Source organism: Paroedura picta, chromosome 9 (assembly GCF_049243985.1).
Source record: "Paroedura picta isolate Pp20150507F chromosome 9, Ppicta_v3.0, whole genome shotgun sequence".
Taxonomy (NCBI): domain Eukaryota; kingdom Metazoa; phylum Chordata; class Lepidosauria; order Squamata; family Gekkonidae; genus Paroedura; species Paroedura picta.
The window spans coordinates 17000300-17019088 of record NC_135377.1 but is presented as its reverse complement, the minus strand read 5'-3'; the positions used below and the strand labels follow the sequence as shown (position 1 = coordinate 17019088).

At 44.5% G+C, this 18789-nt stretch overlaps 1 protein-coding gene across 1 annotated transcript in view; it reads right to left on the bottom strand.

Moving 5' to 3' along the window:
• Positions 1 to 209: 209 nt before the first annotated feature.
• The window catches only part of EIF3E (eukaryotic translation initiation factor 3 subunit E), a 29611-nt gene continuing 11031 nt past the window's right edge, over positions 210 to 18789 (bottom strand). The window contains exons 6-13 of the mRNA XM_077351654.1: positions 16862 to 16987; positions 15030 to 15154; positions 13314 to 13440; positions 11181 to 11282; positions 9423 to 9532; positions 3232 to 3334; positions 1125 to 1259; positions 210 to 381 (exon numbers count right to left, since the gene is read on the bottom strand). Of these exons, the coding sequence (XP_077207769.1) occupies positions 343 to 381; positions 1125 to 1259; positions 3232 to 3334; positions 9423 to 9532; positions 11181 to 11282; positions 13314 to 13440; positions 15030 to 15154; positions 16862 to 16987 (867 nt within the window). The 3' untranslated portion in view covers positions 210 to 342. The remainder of the gene's footprint in view (positions 382 to 1124; positions 1260 to 3231; positions 3335 to 9422; positions 9533 to 11180; positions 11283 to 13313; positions 13441 to 15029; positions 15155 to 16861; positions 16988 to 18789) is intronic.

Sequence of the window (18789 nt, the reverse complement as noted above, 5' to 3'; positions counted from 1 at the left end):
AATCTGGATCAGTTCGATCCTGCATTCTGATTCTTTATGGAAGCCTCCAGCAGAGGCTTGCAATTCAACACCTTCCAGCAACGGCAAATGAAGTTTAGAAGAGCCACTTAAAGTTCAAATTAGATCTTTGCTGCTTTCAAGGAGCAGCTAGTTTTCATGCACTGAACAAACCCCCTTTTTATAAATCCAATTACAGAGATACACGACCGTCCAATTAAAAGTAGCCAATTTTATTCCAATCATGTGCTGAAAAGTTCACATAATTACCACCCTCTTCAAAACAATACATAATAAAGTATGTCCTTATCAAATGGAAATTTGTCCTTGTTCCCCAGACGTGTTTCAGTAGAAGCCAGAGTCTTGAGTAGCCCAGTTAGGTGCCTTAAAAAAAAAAAGGGGGGGGGGGGAGAGAAAAAAGATTTGAAGTTTAGGACACAAGAGAGTTACATTTCCAACAAATGAACCCAGCAGAATTGGTTTTACCCCAGACAGTGCCAGGCACGCTATCGTTGGCCAACTGTGTGACGGTGTGTAGTGTGTTTCCGAACCTTTCTTCAAAGAAATTAACATTACAGGCTGGTCTGTGAATATCTTAGGAGAGCAACTAGAGCTAATGCTGGTGCCATCTGGAGATAGTGATCCTTCTGAACTGTGTAGATGGAGTCTGGAGCCAACCACACCTCTTCTGAGCACTGTCGAAATGCCAGTCAGGAGACCCTGTGACTCAGGTAGGGGCTTCAGTGATGTCGAGTTCTAGAGCAGGGGTAGTCAGCCTGTGGTCCTCCAGATGTCCATGGTCTACAATTCCCATGAGCCCCTGCCAGGCTCATGGACATCTGGAGGACCACAGGCTGACTACCCCTGTTCTAGAGGAAGAACCCTTTGCACAATCTGCCAAGCATGAGGCTGTATTGACAATCCTGCTTTCCCCAGAACCTCACTCAGGGCGCGCACACTGACTCTGAACCTCTGCCCCTGAATTGAGGGGGATCCCTGTGCTTCTAACTTGACTGTGCCATGGGAACCAATGGGTGCAATAATTAGATACATCTTAAAGAGAAAGTTACAGTTTCCTCCATTTTAGTGAAATGCCTGCACAATTGCCAGGGCTGCTGGGTACTCACCTCAGCCCTACTGCCCGTGTTCAGTTTTTTCTCAATATTCATAGCCAGCATCTGACTCCGGAAAGACAAGCTTTTGGTCTTCTCAATCACTTGTTGGTAAGGCGACACTGCGTTGTTCCCCATCACCACGTGACCCTAGATGTTCGGGAGAAGGCAAGAGACTGGCTTCAGGTAGATTAGTCTACTTGCACCCTTGGGAAATGCCATAGCAAACACCCCACATTCTGCTTTTATGCTCGCTGTAACCTGATAAAAGTCATAGAATCCACCTGGTGTACCAGAGGCCAGCCAGGCCACCTGCATTTGCCTCAATCTCTCTCCAGTGTCCCCCCTACTCTGTCCTTACTAAAGGTGTACACCACACAGCCAAGTCTTCTACCTTGTATCTGTAGATTCCCCCAAACTGCACTGCGACTTGCCCTCACCCCACTTGATAAACGGCAACATACAGAAAGCAGTTTCCAAAGGTATGGGCTCTCATGCCAACCTGCTCCCTACAATTTACGGACTGTGGAAATGTTGACTGTAAATGTGCTGTGTGCTTCTCAATCATACCCCTGATCTTCCCACTGCAGCACCAGGCTTGGCTTACTTGCCACCATGTACAACATCTGCTACAGAAGCACCTTCTCTTTCCCAAACTGGACCTCCAGCCTGAGCTAACAGCATCCACAGATGACGATACTTCTGCCTTTGAGCCATGAGTGCTCTCTCAATCCATACCGGTGACCGTGTATGAATGGTCATCTACTCCGCGTGGTGGCCGCCAAACTTCGTTCCCTTGCTGCTTACTGCATGGGCTTAATGAGTGTGGCATTCTGTACTGACTGCCTGTAGCTCAAATCAGAAATCCCAAACCTGCCAGGGCTCATCAGTCACTATTCCCATGGAGATAGTCATCAACAAATGGGACATGTAGCAAAAACTGAAAAGCTAAGGATGATGGAAGGCTAGATCAGGCTTTCTCAACCAAGAGTTCAATATTTTTTAAATTTGTTAAACACTTTTGGGGTGATATGACCATATATGGTCATGTTAACCCACCCACCCCCAAATGGAGGGGTTGGAAAGGGGGGCAGGGAGACGTGTACACAGCTGTGCTTCTCAACCATATTCTGCATGATGACACAACTTCTGGGGTTTCTCAAAGGCTGAAGAATATTTTAGGAGTTTCTCAACAGTAAAAAAGTTGGGAAAGGTTGGGCTAGATGATGGAACATGTGAAGCTGCCCAATACCAAGGCTGGCCACTGATCTGTCAAGGCAGCCGATTCTGGTTTGAATGGAAGCAGTTTTCCAGAGCTGCAAGTGCAGGTCTTTCATATGACTTAATTCAGCTGAAAAGATGCCAAGGACTGAACCTGGGACCGTCTGCATACAAAGGAGATGCTCTATTAATGAACCGCCCACCCTCCCAGGCAAGCTGCCATTCACTTACACAGAACGGGTGTTTGACAGCAGATAGAAGTTCTGACTCTCATACTGAGCCCCTGGTTAAGTTCTTGCCTTGGCCATCAAAGGTCTTAGGCAAACCACTGTATCACAACCCTAGCATGACTACCTGTAATCCTAGCATGGCACACCAAATTATTAGTAGAGATAAAAGGGGAAAAAACAGCACGGAGATACAAGGATAGAGTTCCGCTAAACACTATTTGTTAGTATGAATCGGTCAAGATTGCCAGGAGCCCTCTGCCCTGTACAGTTCCTGGTGTGGCACACACTTCCCTTATTTAAATAAATAAATGAATCTTGTGTTCTTCATAACAAAAGCCAGCGGCTGCAGCACAGTGGAGAAAGAGCACAGTCACGGCACTTTTTAGACTTTTCACAGCTTGTACCAGCTGAGATCCGAGCCAGCCCTTGCGCTAGCAAAAGGCTTCTCCAGTCTCACAAGGGGAGGTCTCTCATTTCCGCTGTGTAACGTACCCTTCCCAAGACGCTCTTAATCCTCAGGAGCGGAGGGGGAGATGCAAAAGGGGGTGCAGGGGAGACACCCACAATGCGAGTGGAAACCCACTCCTCAGTTCTTAAGAGCCAACCCGGTCATATTAAAAAAATGTTCTGACACAGATAATTTCACATAAGGGGGGGCGGGGGAAGCTTACCAGTTTTGAATCTATCTTGGCATCCAGCCTTGCATTCCGAATTAAATTCACAATCCATCGCTCAGCTTCTTCTGGAGTCATGTTTAGCTTATCTGCCAGCATACTTTGCGGGGGGGGGGGGGGTGTTGGGAGAGAGAGGCAGAAAGGGGAGAAAAGGGACATGTTTTTAATAAAATCTGTGCTCTTGCCTCAACCTTTGTTCAGCATCTGTACCGGCCAAAGTTGGAATAATTAGATAATATGCTAAGTAACTGAATACAGACAGTTCTAACTTGGTTGCCAGTTTTTATAAAGAGGTCTTGTACGGGATCTCACAGATCCTTTCCATTAACAGAGGCGCCTTCCCCTGGCAGAAGAAGCCTTTGCCCAATCCAAGACTCTCTGACATCGTCCTTTTTTTGGGGGGGGGGGGAGCCCTTTACGCAGCAGTAAAACATCTCGGATAATGAAACTCATCCATGGGATCCAGATCTCTAGCTCCAACCCAGCTCTCTATAAACGCTGTATTTTAAAACCATTCAAAGCCCCTGGCCAGCCTTGTTCTATTGGCGCTTGGAAGCTACAAGAAGGGGGAAGCCCTAGAAAGCAAAGCTGTTCTGTGCAGTCCTTCCACATGACAAGCCAGAAGAAAGGGACGTCAGGGACGTCTGAAGACTCTCTTGTCTGAGAGCCTGTAAATCAGCCACTGCAGCGATGCTCGAGGCATAAAAAGAAAGCTAGTTACATTCTAGACTGAAACCAGTACGACAAGCCCCAAACAGACCTTTAAATCAAGCACCGGTTGTGTATAATTAATATTCCACGTGGACGTATGTCTCAATGGTGAGCTATTGCTGTTTGTAATTACGGTCTGTAAAATTTCACTAGAAGTTTAAGATCTACTGCAGACTCATCGGCTTGGTTCCATTTACACACTGAAGCGGGAAAACAAAATCGATGAAGAGGCAATCATGGCGGGAGGGGGGAGACGGAAGCTGATGCCCTCTCTTCAGCTCATCCAGGACACTTTCTGGCCCTGCTGATTCACTTTAAGAACCTCTAACAGTGCAACGTGTTAGAAACCGGACTTTGATGCGCTCACAGGCTTTCGTGCATTACTTAAAACCAAATCAGATGCTCCAATAGACGAAATTTGTTTGGTGAAAAGAGAAGACGGGTTAAGAGGAATGAATTCTAAAAGGATCATATCATCCAGAAACCAGAAGGATTTGAATTGGGTTAGCTAACTATGTAATTCCACCACAACATTAAACAGCCACACACGCACTACAAAAGGGCCATCCAAGCTACTTTTCATTTGCTGAACATCTGTCTAGCTTTTGACAAAGCCATCTTTCGAGGGAAGTGTGTCACTCAACTAGCCATAAAGCGCGAGGCAGACGGCACTGCCCTTTGATGTCCGATGCCGGACCACTTGTTTCCGACACTGAGCGTGACGCAGGTGGTTTGTGACAATTGGATCTTTCAGGGATTGTGTCCAGACATCCCAGTTTCTTCTCCTCTACAGAACAAGAGTCAAGAGCTGCTGTTCTGTCAACAGGCACCCAGCCAATGGTTTTTCCTGTGGCTTTCTAATGAGTTCTCAGCATTCTCCGGTGGTGCTTCACCCCCTTCAGATTCAAGAACTCTCGGCTTCCAGACTTTTGCTAACGCCTTGCGTTCCCTCCTGAAATCCGGCCAGGAGAAAACACTGTCTTCTATTTCAAGCCATTCTCCACTGCAATCTCTGACCAGGTTCTACCCAAGCTCCCCAGGTGCCTCTAAGACAACATAGAACTTTCTGAACAGGCAGGCTTAATTATAATAATTCATTATAAACTGTAGAACTTCAGATCACAATAACGAGAAATTTGACACAGACGGATAAGCTGCACGCGGCGTTAAAGTGTTCTTCACGGATTGCCTGATTAGCCAGCAAGAACGAATCTGATTATTATTAACCCATCAATTTTATCAGGCCTGCCTGGCCCCTTTGAAGACGAGAGATTGCTAGTTTGTTTGGGGCGGTGGATGTTCCATTAGAATCCGCACTCGATGTGTCCGGTTGTGTGAGAGAGGCATTGTGCCATGGTTGAAAACAAGCTCGTGGGAGTTTCCAGCCAGGGCTAGAATGCAGCTGGGTTACAAGAACCAATCAAGAAGAAAGGCCGATTTGTCAAATGCCCTTTCCTCCCCAAGACTGCTGTGATTCATTCATGTTCCCTCCCCAAAATAGCAACATTCATAAACCGAAGCAACAGCATCAGATAATGCTGTTCTGAAAACAATGATCTAATCTGACAGGAACTAATCAACTTCCAGACTGACTGCAACCGATCAGCATACGGTGGCAACCTTGGGAGGAGGGAGACGATTTGAGACTCAAGTTCCCCCATGCCAGGGCCTTCTCTGGCCTTGAAACAGGTTTCAGAAAGTGTGGCCTCCAACTGTTCTGTCAGGTTTACAAGCCTCTGAAATATTCAAAGACGATATACAAAGACAAAACTCTTCCTCTCTGTGCTGACACCACACATGCACACACCCCGATACACACACACACACACACACGCGCGCGCGCGCAGGCGCAGTCAAGAGGAGCAAGCATCTTCAAGGAGCTTGGTTAGACAGATCTCTTTTTGCGATGTTAAGTAAGATGGCATCCTTGGTGATGCAATTTGGATAATATAAACAGCTTGAAATATTTATAAAGCTGCATCCGCCATTGCTGCAGAAAGTCAGGCAGCATACACGCAAAACGGTATGATGAAGCCGCATGCCAACATAAAAATCAAGCCACACAATGAAAGCGACGGAAAATAATAGTCAGCGGCTTGAAATGAGAGCCATGAAGCAGCCCACAGGCTACAAGATGGCCATAAGATGCTGGGGGGGAGGGGGGGGCAGAACTCAGTTAAAATCTTGGGCAAAAAGCATGCTCAGCTTGGGACTGAAAACAGCACGGCAAGCATCCTCAAAAGTTCCTGATTCTAATTCACATAACCTACATTTTTTTAGATTTGTGGGTGGAATAATGATTGATCCAGTATTTTAAGGTTTGCTTTCACATTAACTGTTGGCATGTATCTGGGAGTATTAAGATTTGAAAGACTGCCTCCTCCCATATTGTCTGGCCTCCAGTTAAAGATCTGCCCTCCCAAGCCCTGCTACCTTGGTCTTCCCTACCCTCAAAGATAAGGCAGGTGGCAACTAGAGACAGGGCTTTTCCAGTAGTGGCACCTTGCCTGTGGAATGCCCTTCCCTTTGAGGCTCCCTTTGAGGACTAATCCCACCCCTTCCACGGCTTGGGCTGCTTTGGGCGGGAACAGCCGCTTCAGATGCCGAAGCGCCCAACCCTACTTGGAATCCGTCCCCCTTGAGGACTGCCTGGCACCTACTTTACTCTCTCCAGGCCAATATACAACTTCTTGTGCAGGCTTTTAATTAGGCGGTTTATTTCACTACCTTTTTTTTTAATGGTCAGCATCTGGTCTGAATTCTGTTCTACGCTGTTTACATTGGTTTGTATTATTATATTATTGTACTGTAAGCTGCTTGAAACAGGATTTAGAGGAGGCAGCATAGAAATAGATTCTAAATAAATAAACAGGGCTTCAAATTTATTCTTTGGGAATTTCTTCTGTTACTGGCTAGAACTTTTGCTCTAATGCGGAATAACTGTATAATCTTATTTGGGTGAGCCGAAATGTTCTACGGATATTTAAAATCCCAACACTTCAGCTGTAACTCTCTTTAATATGGAGATGCTATAACTCACGAGTAACAGCTAAGTTACTACAACAGAAGATACACTGATTCAAATGGGTAGCCGCGTTGGTCTGAAGTAGCACAATAAAATCAGAGTCCAGTAGCACCTTTAAGACCAACAAAGATTTATTCAGGGTGTGAGCTTTTGAGTGCAAGCACTCTTCATTAGACTCCTTATATTCCCTGTCGTGTAAGGAGTTCATAGTCTGAGGAAGAGTACTTTCACTCGAACGTTCACGCTCTGAATAAATATTTGTTGGTCTTTAAGGTGCTACTGGACTCAGAAGATACATTAGAATCATAGAATCATAGAGTTGGAAGGGAACATACAGGCCATCCAGTCCAACCCCCTGCTCAATGCAGAATCAGCCCAAAGCATCCTAAAGCATCCAAGAAAAGTGTGTATCCAACCTTTGCTTGAAGACTGCCAGTGAGGGGGAGCTCACCACCTCCTTAGGCAGCCTATTCCACTGCTGAACTACTCTGACTGTGAAAAATTTTTTCCTGATATCTAGCCTATATCATTCTTACTGTTTAATGCAATATCAAGTATGACCATTACAACTTCAAACAGAAAATCTGAAAGAAAAATGAGAGAAAACTTACTGAATTTGTTGAGAACCATACAGATTGGTAGCGGAACATGTATTAAATATAGAGTCTGACAGATCATGTGAAAAATAATGTTTTGATCCCCAAAGACCAAATTCAGATATGAAAAATAGTTATTCTGGCTCCTTCATCTTCTAGCACTGGAGCAGGAAAAATATTTTATAATCATTTATAAGACAGCTAATGTTGGCACACAGCGATCAAGTACCTTTCCACCGCAGGGAAACACGTGAACGTATTTTCTGACCAATTCTTCACATATCTCTTTTGTCTATTACTAGAAACTCTTCCAATTTTTTTATTTATTATATTTCTATACCGTCGCTCCCAGCACAGCTAGCTCATGGCGGTTCACCATACACATATGATAAAACATCGATACGTAAAACATCAAAATCTAAAAACATCATATTATTGCAGCAAACAATTTGCCCCTAAATACATAGAATCAAAATGGCAGTTAAAATACAAAAGCTTCCCCCACAATGTCTCCAGCAGTTGGAACCAGTGTAAAGTCAAATTAACGACAGGTGATGGAAGGAAAATCAGGGGGTGAATCATTTAGTGGTTCCGGATAGGTCTAATACCTAATCCGGAACCGGGGGGGGGGGGGGGGGGAGGGGGGCCGAGACAACCTGTTTTCACCCTAGAGTCATCTAAACATTTCTCTGAGAAACGCTGGCTCACTTCACAAACTAAAACATTTTGAGGGTGCTGCCAACAATTTACTGAATCAAATTATGTCCCAAACTAGAGTTTGGAGGATCTTCCAAACTCAAGCTTTTACAGGTGTCTCCACGCAGACAGTTTCCACCCTGCAGAAATTTCACATCTACTCACATTTGGGCTGATCCTGCGTTGAGCAGGGGGTTGGACTAGATGGCCTGTGTGGCCCCTTCCAACTCTATGATTCTATTCTATACTCTACAGCCCTCAGAGAGGATCAGACCTGCACTGCTGTTCAACATGGAGTAGTGGGATCCAACTTGACAATCATGCCTTGACAGACAGTAGGAAACCATCAGCACAGGAGACTTGCATATGCTGTAACATTCCTGACCTCACAACACGGCCTTGCCTTACTTTGGTGGGGCAGCTGTATGTTTAAAGGTCACCTCCCATAAAAGATTTCCCTACACGCTGAAAGGTAGCACATCAAACGCTTGACCTACAACATTTTTCACCCTCAGTGTCTATCACACGCAGCAGGAGCTTAACGTAAAAGGAAACTTACAATACCAAGTGCACGGCCAAGGTGGTACGGTTCCATAAAGAAATCTATGGTTTATTCAGAAAGCTTACATGTTACCTCTGCGTAGACCTGTGCGATATGCTCTGAATGTTCTGATTAGTTCTGAAGATGAAGACGGGAGCAACAGAACTGGTGTCCCCCCTCCAACGCATACTAGAACACTATCAATGCATCTTACACAGAAATGATTTTACGCCTGCTTCAATCAGAAGGCTTCTAAATATTTAGATCAGGGGTAGTCAAACTGCGTCCCTCCAGATGTCCATGGACTACAATTCCCATGAGCTCCTGCCAGCGAACGCTGGCAGGAGAATTGTAGTCCATGGACATCTGGAGGGACGCAGTTTGACTACCCCTGATTTAGATCATGTAAGCATTTACTGAGCTTCAACACCATGCTTTCTCTCTCCTTCTCACTCTCTCTCACACACGTTGTTGCTAATTTCCCCTTTTTGTATGCCAGTTCCTCTTGCTTCTTACTCAAGTAGAAGCAAAGCAGTTTGACCGCGTCGTGTTTTGATGCAGTCACAGGTTTACTTTAGCCACCGAATCACAGTTCTATTACTGGTAGAGCTTTCCTTACTTGATGCTGATGCACTGGTGGATGCGGCAGAAGGTCTCAAATATAAAGAGGCGAGCGTTCTCAATGAAGTCTTCAAGGCAAGCCACCAAGAAAAAGTCGTTCACGAGAACCTAAGAGATGGCACGTGTTGATGGTGGGGAAGAGAAAGGAGAAAGCTTGTTAAGGCCGTATTACTATCCGACAATGGTGAAGCTTATGCACTGCAGACAGAGACCCGTGTTTTCTGCTACTACTAGAAGTGCCCTCTTTCTCAACGGCATCAACAGAACACCCACAGCCAACTTTTCATTCCATGTAACAACTGGGCTGAGCAACAGGTTTGACTGGTGCTGAAATGCCTAATTTTAAGGTATTTTTAGCAATGAATGATTTTGACTAGGTATTCAAATGCCAGCTGCCTGGATGCCCTAGAAGTATCTTAAATATGCATGTCTTCCTACTTCATTTCTTTGAAGAGAGACTATGGGGTCCCTTCTCGGGGGTGCAGCAGCATCCATCAGCTCTACTGCCCCCCTCAGCTGGCTACTCTAGGCCTCCAGATTTTCCTCGCCTTTCTCCTCTTGCCACTTTCCTTCTCCATTCTCCGTTATCCTCCATCTCCTCATTCTCCTCTATCTGATCTTCCTCCCTCCGTCACTCTCCTCTCTCTCTCTCACCGTTTCTCGGCCGTCAGTTGTCTGCCTCTTTTCTCCTTGCCTTCGACCTTGAGCACTCCCTCTATCCCTCCATTTATACTCAGCTGCCTCCTGTACCTCCACTGTCGCGCTCCCACCCCCAAGATCTCAAAGGGGCGGTCATAACTGCACCCAATCACTGGTCTTCCAGCCACCAGCTGTGTGTTCGTAGCCTCACCCCCTCTCTGCTTATGCAGAAGCCTGGGGACTGTTGGCTGGCAACAGGGGGCTGCTCTCCCCACCAGCCCTGAGGGGATGATTCTGTCCCCCCAGGGCTTCCTGCCCTCCTTCCCCAGGTGAGTGTGTCATGCGGGAATTCCCCTTCTCTCCACAGCTCCCCCAGCCCTGACCTTCTGGAGCTCTCCTGCATGAGGTAAGTGGGGGAGCTGCTGTGCCCCATGTTTCAGGCTGGGTGGAGCACTGTCTCCCAGAGCGGGCAGGAGAACTCTGGGGTCCTTAAGAGGGGAACCGGACATTGTCTTGCATATTCTTACTTCCACCATCTATTAATGTTAATTTCTGAGGCTGCACATGTCCCAAATTTCAGGTTTCCAGCTAGTACAGAAGGAAGCCTAAGCCTTTAGGGGCACACTTTGGAGTTGCCAATTTTGTGATGTGTCTCATTCTCAGATTATTCTAATATCCTGGATGTATTCTAGCAAGTGCCAGTGACTCTGTTCACTAGGAAGCACCCAAACAGCCCTAATATTCCTTCAAGTGTATCTAGGCGCAGCAATGAAATGTACCCAATATATTCTGAGACCAGAAATCTTGGGAAACTATAAAAATAAACTGCGCATTTGGAAGATAAGGCTTATTTTTCTTTTCTGAAAGGAAAATTTTATAACAGTTGGCCTGAAGTTGCTCTCAATTAAAGTTGCACCAGTCCACAACCCTATGGGCATGTTCCTTCCTCAACTTCCATTTCAGCCACTTGAATTAGTCCTATACAGATGCCTCAGTTCACATTAATAAAGGGATGGATCCTATGTTCAGATCCAAATGGTAGTGGAATGATTCACAGGATGACAGCCATTTGTAAACACCCAGTAGTCTGAGACTGCTTTGGCCAACGAATTCTTACTGATTCACATTCTCTTAGCTTCTTCTGTGCTCCATCGAAGTCAAAATTCACATATAAACATTCCACGAACTCAGTTATTGGGTCCTTGTAAGTGTAGGATTCCTGCATACACAAGAGTAGGACTTTATTATTTAGTTGATCTGTATTTTACCTTTTCTACCTTGCACAAGCCCCCAAGGCTGCTTACAAGTGATATAAAATAAATTTTAAAAACCATACCAGAAACCAACACCTATGGGGCAATGACCAATTTGTCATCTTAAGTGGGGGGGGGGGGGGGGATGGACTCTTTAGTCTCTTTTAGAAGATGTCTTAGCAATGCCGGTCTTATCCCTTCCTGAGTAACTGGGGGATGGCAGCTGAAAAGTTCCCCCTGTGAGTGGAACCTCAGGCAACCAATTCCTCCAGGGAGACCTTACCTTGGGAAGTCAGAGAGGGGTGATCAAGAAGGTCCCTTGAGTACTTTGGGCTCAAACCCACTTAAGAGCTTAAAAGGTCCAAACCATCCTAAATTTCACCCAAAACAAAGCAGAAGCCTATGTTGTCAGAAGACCTCTGGCTTCAATTCAGTGAAGATTTCTGGCAAAGGAAGGGGAGGGATGGTTTTTTCCAACTCATCCCCCCTACCACACACACACACACACACACACACACACACACACACTGCTGTTCCCAGGGAGGGGGGATGACTCCCTGTCCCCCCCAGAAGCAGCTTTTGGAGGCCATTTTGGACTTCAGTGGGAAGGAATATTTCAGTCAGCAGAGATTTTGGCAGGATCCAATCCACTGGCTTTGTGTATTTGTCAGATAAGGCTCAGACTGGGTCTTGGGTGCCGCATTTTGTGCTCGGCTGAAGTTTCTGGATTATCTTCAAGAGCAACGACACATACAGCACATTCCTAGCTTGAAAATTCTCAAAGCAGAATCCCCAGTGGTGTAGCCTTATTATCTTCAGGAACAGCAGCAGCGAGCAAGACATTCCTATCAGCGTCCAACAGCTGCCTATCTAGACAGAGAGGTGTCCAGGAGTCCTCCCAAGCTGTGAGCCTAACCTTTTCGGTACAAGCAAGAATTCCAAATGTTGCTTGTTAGAATCCTTTTAGCAACAGCAATTCCATTTTAAACAGCTCTAAGGATACAACCAAATTTCATTTTAAGCACACTGGCATGTTTGGCATGTATTCAGCGTGAACCTACAATATTGCCCGTCATAAGACGTATGTATGTAAAAAAACCTGAGAGTGTCAGTTCCAGCACACACAGCCACAGAAAGGGGTAATGCCCTTCCATCATCGTATTGGTCAATCAACTGACTTGCTGGGGACTACAAATCAAAAGGGAACATTATTCCTGTGACCTTTTGTCTCTGTGATGCAAGCAAACTGATGGGCCAGGCCTCCTAGGTCCATCTTACAAGCGATATGTATGGCGTGTATGCATAAGAATTACAAATCCATACCTCTGCTACTCCAGTCCAGTCAACTGGAATGGCAGAATGTCATACCTCTAGGCCCACTGCACTAAAGCACCAAGCCACCAGCAGGGGACACCAGATGGATTATGTCTCTTTCCCTTTTCAACTCCCAACGCTTAGGGCCCCTAGTTGCTACAGCAGCCTTTCTCAACTTTTTTTACCATTGAGAAACATTCTTCAGGCGTCGAAAAACCCCAGAAGTGGCACAATCATGCAGAATATGCTTAGGAATCATAGCTGTGTACATGTCCATCCGGGGCCCCTCACTTTCCCACCTCCTCCAGGCCCATCACTGGCCATTTTGGGAAGGGGGGGAGGGCTGATATTACCATATATGGTCTTACTCCCAGATACATGTTTAACAAAAATCTTAAATACTGTATATAAAATTAATTAATTCCCGCCCTTCTAAGGTTGTCAAAGAATCAGGGTTGAGAAAACCTGTGCTACAGGATAAAATAGACCATAACAGTGAACTCCGTTTTTATGTCTGACCATGTCAGCAAAATTTCTTTGCTCAAACGTTTCAGAACAAGTCCACATGCTCCCCTAAATTTCACCTGCATTTCACTCTCTATGTTGTTGGTGTCCTTACAGTCCCAGGCGGGCCAAAAGCAGTTGAAAGCTGTGCGTTTTATAAGCAGAAACCTACTTCCTACCTGCTGAATAACCTTGACCAAGTCTTTCAACACTTGTCTACGCTTCCGAACATCTTTGTTTGTTATCACTGCTGTAGTCAGATACCGAAGAATATGTGGACACATTGTTTGAATTGCATTAAGGTACCTGAAAGGGGGTGGGAGAAATAGGTTATTATATTAGAGCTGAAAGCAAATTAGAATTCACAAAAACCCAAGCCCTTCTTCTGCCAGAGGAATACAGAAATGAGAAAAGACTCTTTTCCTGGGTTACCCCATCCAACCCTATCTGAAGGCTCTTATACATAAAAGCAGCAGAGCTGTGATGAAGTCTCATGCTTGAACTCCAAAGCCATGCTCATTCCCACAAAGCAGGGTCCAAAAGCTTTTTGAGCCAGCATGCACCTTAGGAATTCTGAAGCAGGATAGAAGATGGCAATACAAAATGGCTGCCACAGGAGGCGGAGCCAAGCATCCTCTCCATTGTTCTGGTACTTCCTGCCCCCACTGCAGAATCCTGGATACTTCTAAAGTGAACAACAGGGAGGGTCCAGGTGAAAAGCCCCTTTATTTGTATTATCAGGCAGCCAGTCACTGGCCTTGTCTTCACAATGGCCCTGTCTACTTATCTAAAGCACATGGCAGGCTTGACTCAGGGCACCATGGCACTTGATACCCTGAGGAACTCTGCTACAGACAGTTACTTCCAGTTCTAGTCAACAACAACAAGCCTTTAATAGCATATAAAAGTACAATATAAGAAGGGAAAGTGCAAAAGGATCCACTGCTAGTGAGAACAAAGGCAAAGATCATGCTTTAGACATAATACATTCACAATTTCTCATGGCAAGATGTAAAAACTTTGCTACTGGTTCAATTATATCAGGATTCTGGGATGTCAAAAGAAACTGAGTCTTTTGTCCATCCAAATGCAGTTCTCTTTTACACAGCAATTCTAGTCTCTGTCAAGGCCAAGCTGAGTAAGAACCATCATACTCTATACCAGTGGAGGTACTGTGTATATATTCAAAATCATTATTCCCAAAATTCCATTTCCTTTCAAATCAAGAGTTTTAGATGGGGAGTGAGCAAAAGTAAAGCACTCAATGTCATAGTAAAAATTTAAACAAGGTTTTTTTTTATTTTGGAGAGACGTTGTTCAGAACAAACTATTTACGCACAGTGCTTACTTGTACACAGTGGCTACAACAGATGGATTATATGTCCTTGAAACACAACAGAAGATGGCAATGGATTGCCACATTACCTCATGCAACACTGACATCACCCCCTAATTTCACTTGAAATAGATAGCCTGTACTTCTAAAAAATCTTTTGATAAATTTCAAGTGTAACACAATGCCAGTGACAGCATACAGAGATGAAGTCATCTATGAAATAGGGCCTCTTCCAAATTTACGATAATTACTACAAATGGAAATATAAAATCCCTTCGATATTTGCAGCCTCATAGTGTTGCATGATGTATTACAATCCCAGTAAAGATTAACCTTTAAATCAGCTTTGACAGGCTAATGCGAAAAAGATGCAGCTCAGCTAGGCTGCCGGTGGCACTCAAAGGCTGCCCTGATGCCCAGGTGACTGCAGGCCTTGGGGATTTACTGCAGTCCCCGTTAAGCCTTTCAATTCCTCACGTAGAGAAGACTCTGATCCACTTCTCACACATTTCTTTTTCTTTCCGGGGGGGGGGGGGGAATTACGCACAAGACAACTTACTGGGGCTGGTAGAGAAAGAGGTCGATGATGTTGTCTCTGCCTTTAGGGTGGTTGAAGAAAACAAAAAGAGACCAGTGGATGAGCCACGTTCTCTGCTGAAGAGACTGGAGTGGAGAGCTCACAGACTGAAAAACAAAAGGGGGGAAAAAAGATATATTTTACAGAGCTCAGTGACAAATATTCACTGCATTTTAAAATGCATTTTTGGTCTTTGCCTTCAAGAGCACTCGATGCTTTAAAACAAGAAAATCAACTTTGATTCAGCCCAACACGACTAGTCTTTTTGTCTGTTATTTGTCACTCACCTATGACAAACTGCCATCACCGCCTCTGGCCGGCAGCTAAACAAACTCCTATCCTAATGCCAGAATTGGAGAAAGACACAGAATGCTTTTGCACCTTCTCAGTCAACCTGTGACCCTGAACCACATTCCCCTGCTTAACAGCACAATGTCAGGAACTGTTCAACTTCCCTTACTGCCATACCTGGCATGCCCAACAGTAGATCTCTAAATGCAATGCTAGAGGTGAGGGACAGATGACAAAACAGCTTTTTTGACTGCTGCACCAAAACCTTACCACAAAGGTTTCCATCGCTATCCACCCAACACCCAATGCCAGCTGCTTCTTAAGCTTTCCTACTGGTCTTTGCCTCACTTGCAATGATCATGTCCATTAAGGTAACATAAAGAAACCCTTCTCCCCATTCTTTCATAAAGATATTAAAGGCAACAGACTGGTACAAGCTGTTATTGTTTCATGCGGGCCATCAAAGGTTCTGGAGCGCTTTCTCCAGGAAGATCTGTGTGAACCCTTTCCACTGCCATCTTCAACCAGTGGGTGAAGATTTTAATTCATCTGGCACTCCTTCAAGGATCCTTCCTTCCTAACCAATACTTTTTAAAAGTTGTTTGAATTAGATATTTCTGGAGAAGTGTAGTTTTTTTTTTTTTAATGGCTTAATCATGTAATTTTCTCACCTATGTTTTACATTGTGAGCCACCTTGGTAGCCCTTGCAAGGGAAAAGATGGCAAAATGCACATTTTGTAAATAAAAATATTTCATCTTCTAGTGAATGAGCCTCCCAACATTCTTATCTCAATTAGTAAAGGGCTGTGAGCTCATGAGCCCATTTATCTCACTTTCCGGACTTGTCACAACTTGCAAATGTTATCCAAAATGGAAGCCTTCTGATCAGTAGGGTGGGTAACTGCTTAGGTAAATGGGATGGCACAAAATTTCAGAGATTCACTGGCACATCCTCTATTTGTGTCAAAAGGGTCTAACTACAACAAACAAAAAATTAAAATATTTATCAGATAGTGTGCACGGGTTAAAACAACATTAGGAGTCTGCCATTCCTGGTGCATGAGCACGTCCTATGAATCACATAGAACCAGGCACATTTCGGCTTCTACAGCCTTCCTCAGCGGTTACAAATATGTTAAAGATACCTAAAATACATTCAGAGAGTGCTTTATAATTTTCAATCAGGTGTTCTCTCCTATGCTGTGTGGTCAGACAGTAGATCAGCCTTTGTCAACCTTTTTACCATTGAGGAATCCCTTAAATATTCTTCAGGCTTTGAATAACCTCGGAAGTTATGTCAGAAGGCCACACTTCCCTCCCACCTCACCCAAGAGGGCCCCAGCTGCCCTTGTATTGTCAGGACCACTCCCTTCATGCCCCACCAAATTGGCGTAACCCCTTCAGTGCCCTGGCATAACCCTGGGGATATGCATAACCCAGCTTGGGAAACACTGCGGTAGATAGAGTCATATTCCCCTTTCCCAACCTTAGACGCCTTAACAGGATTAAGACAGTAACTCACGTTATTATCAATTGTCTCTTTCAGTCTTGTAAGGTCCTCCATGGCCGCATCCCAGTTCTGCATCAGAATTTCAGATGCCAGTTTCCCCCAGAGAGAACTCAAAGCGTTTCTATCCGTCGACGGAACCTGTTTCAAATAAGCGAATCCAGTTATAAGAACCACAATAATTTAATATTTCACTCGCTCAAGGAGTGCTGATTAGAGACTGGCTGGCACCAGTCGAGAGAGAATATGCCACTGACATGCCTGCGCCACGATTTTGGGGAAACGAGCTGCGTTTCATTTAGAAAAATCAGATTTGATTTTTTAGGAAACAAATCAGGAACACTGGGCATTTCAAGAAGGTTCAGCTGGAGAATTAAAAGACCCACAGATACACCAGGAAATCCTGGAGAACTGGCAGCTGCCTCAGCTTCTGCACAGACCTTTCAATGCAAGCAATAAAGACCCCCTCACTTAAATCCTGCAGAGTAGTCTGGGGGAGCTTTCATGCACTAATTTAAAATGGTTTAGAGCTTAACTAGCAAAACCACCAAGTCTACTGAAAACTGCTGCAAATTAAGAGGACAATCCAGGAAAGGAAAAAAGAAAAAAAGAAGAGGGAAAAAAAAAAAACAGCAGCCAGCATTGCCTAGATTTAAAATAGCCTGTTTAACAAAGATAGCTGCAGACATAATGACCTTCGTGCAATTCAAACAAAGATATTTTATGCAGGAGATGGAAGCCTGTGGAACTGCAATAAGTAATTTTTCATTGTGCGGCCCTCAGCTCAGTACAGCGGTCATTCAACAGACGTGGCAGAAGAAAAATAACCTGATTACTACATTAGACAAGACAGTGCTGAACCTGTCTTATGTTTTTTCTCTCTAGTGTAGCAGATCAAGCTCATTCTAAGTAAGGGTAATTCTGGGGTCAGCCTGCCTTAGTTTAAACAGAACTGAACTACACTAGGTCATTCAGAGAGCAAGCATCTCAAGATCTGCCACAATGGCTCTTTCATAGCTTGTGTTTCCCCAATGACTCCTTTAAAACAAATCTCTGCACACAGAAGAGGAGCCGAGTTTCACAGCAAACCCTTAACAGTAACGTATTTAACTATTATTCTACAACTGGCACAATACATTTAATCATTCCTTTAAAGGCACACACTACTATATTTAAGCCATTGTTTCGGAAGAGACACACCCTTGGCCAGAAGCCACAAGAGAAAAAAAAATAATAATATTGGATCCCTCTATCCTGAAGCAGCATTTCTTCCACAGGTTTCTGACATCTGAAACGGAGATGAAGTTTAAATGCTAAGTCAGAGGAACCAGGTGAAAAATGTTCCTGACGTGTTTCAACAATATTAGAATAGTGATGCTCTGAACACCCATATTTTACTTGACTTTGGAATGCAGGAGTCCTGGTAACAGACACCCACTGGCCACTTTGGCTCCATTCCATACAGGTTCATCTGGTACTGAATGGTGACCTGCTTTCAGCGATGCTTTTGTTTAAGTTTCTGGAATTTCACCAACAGCAGATTCCCAAATATAAGATGCCCCCTTAATACAGCAACTATACATTCAGCGCAGTAGGACTGTAATGGTATCTCCTCTTCCAATACTTCAGACACCCCCACCGACTTAAACTACATGAATAGTCAACTTTTCGTTTTGTAAATAAGCTGCACCAAGGAGGTTTAGGAAGATTTCAAAAAAAATGGGTGCAAAGTCCATCGTAGTATTCAAGGAGTTTCAAAAAGCAGTTTTTAAACCACGTGTTGCTGTCAAACAGAGGCAAGATGAGGGATTCACCATTATTCTATTCAAGATTTAGTTTACAATGAACTGTGCTCTAAAGGCTATATTTTCTTTATTTCTCCCACACTCTACAATGCCAGCCCAAATGACCTCCAGATGGCTCATGGCATAAAAGAATAAAGC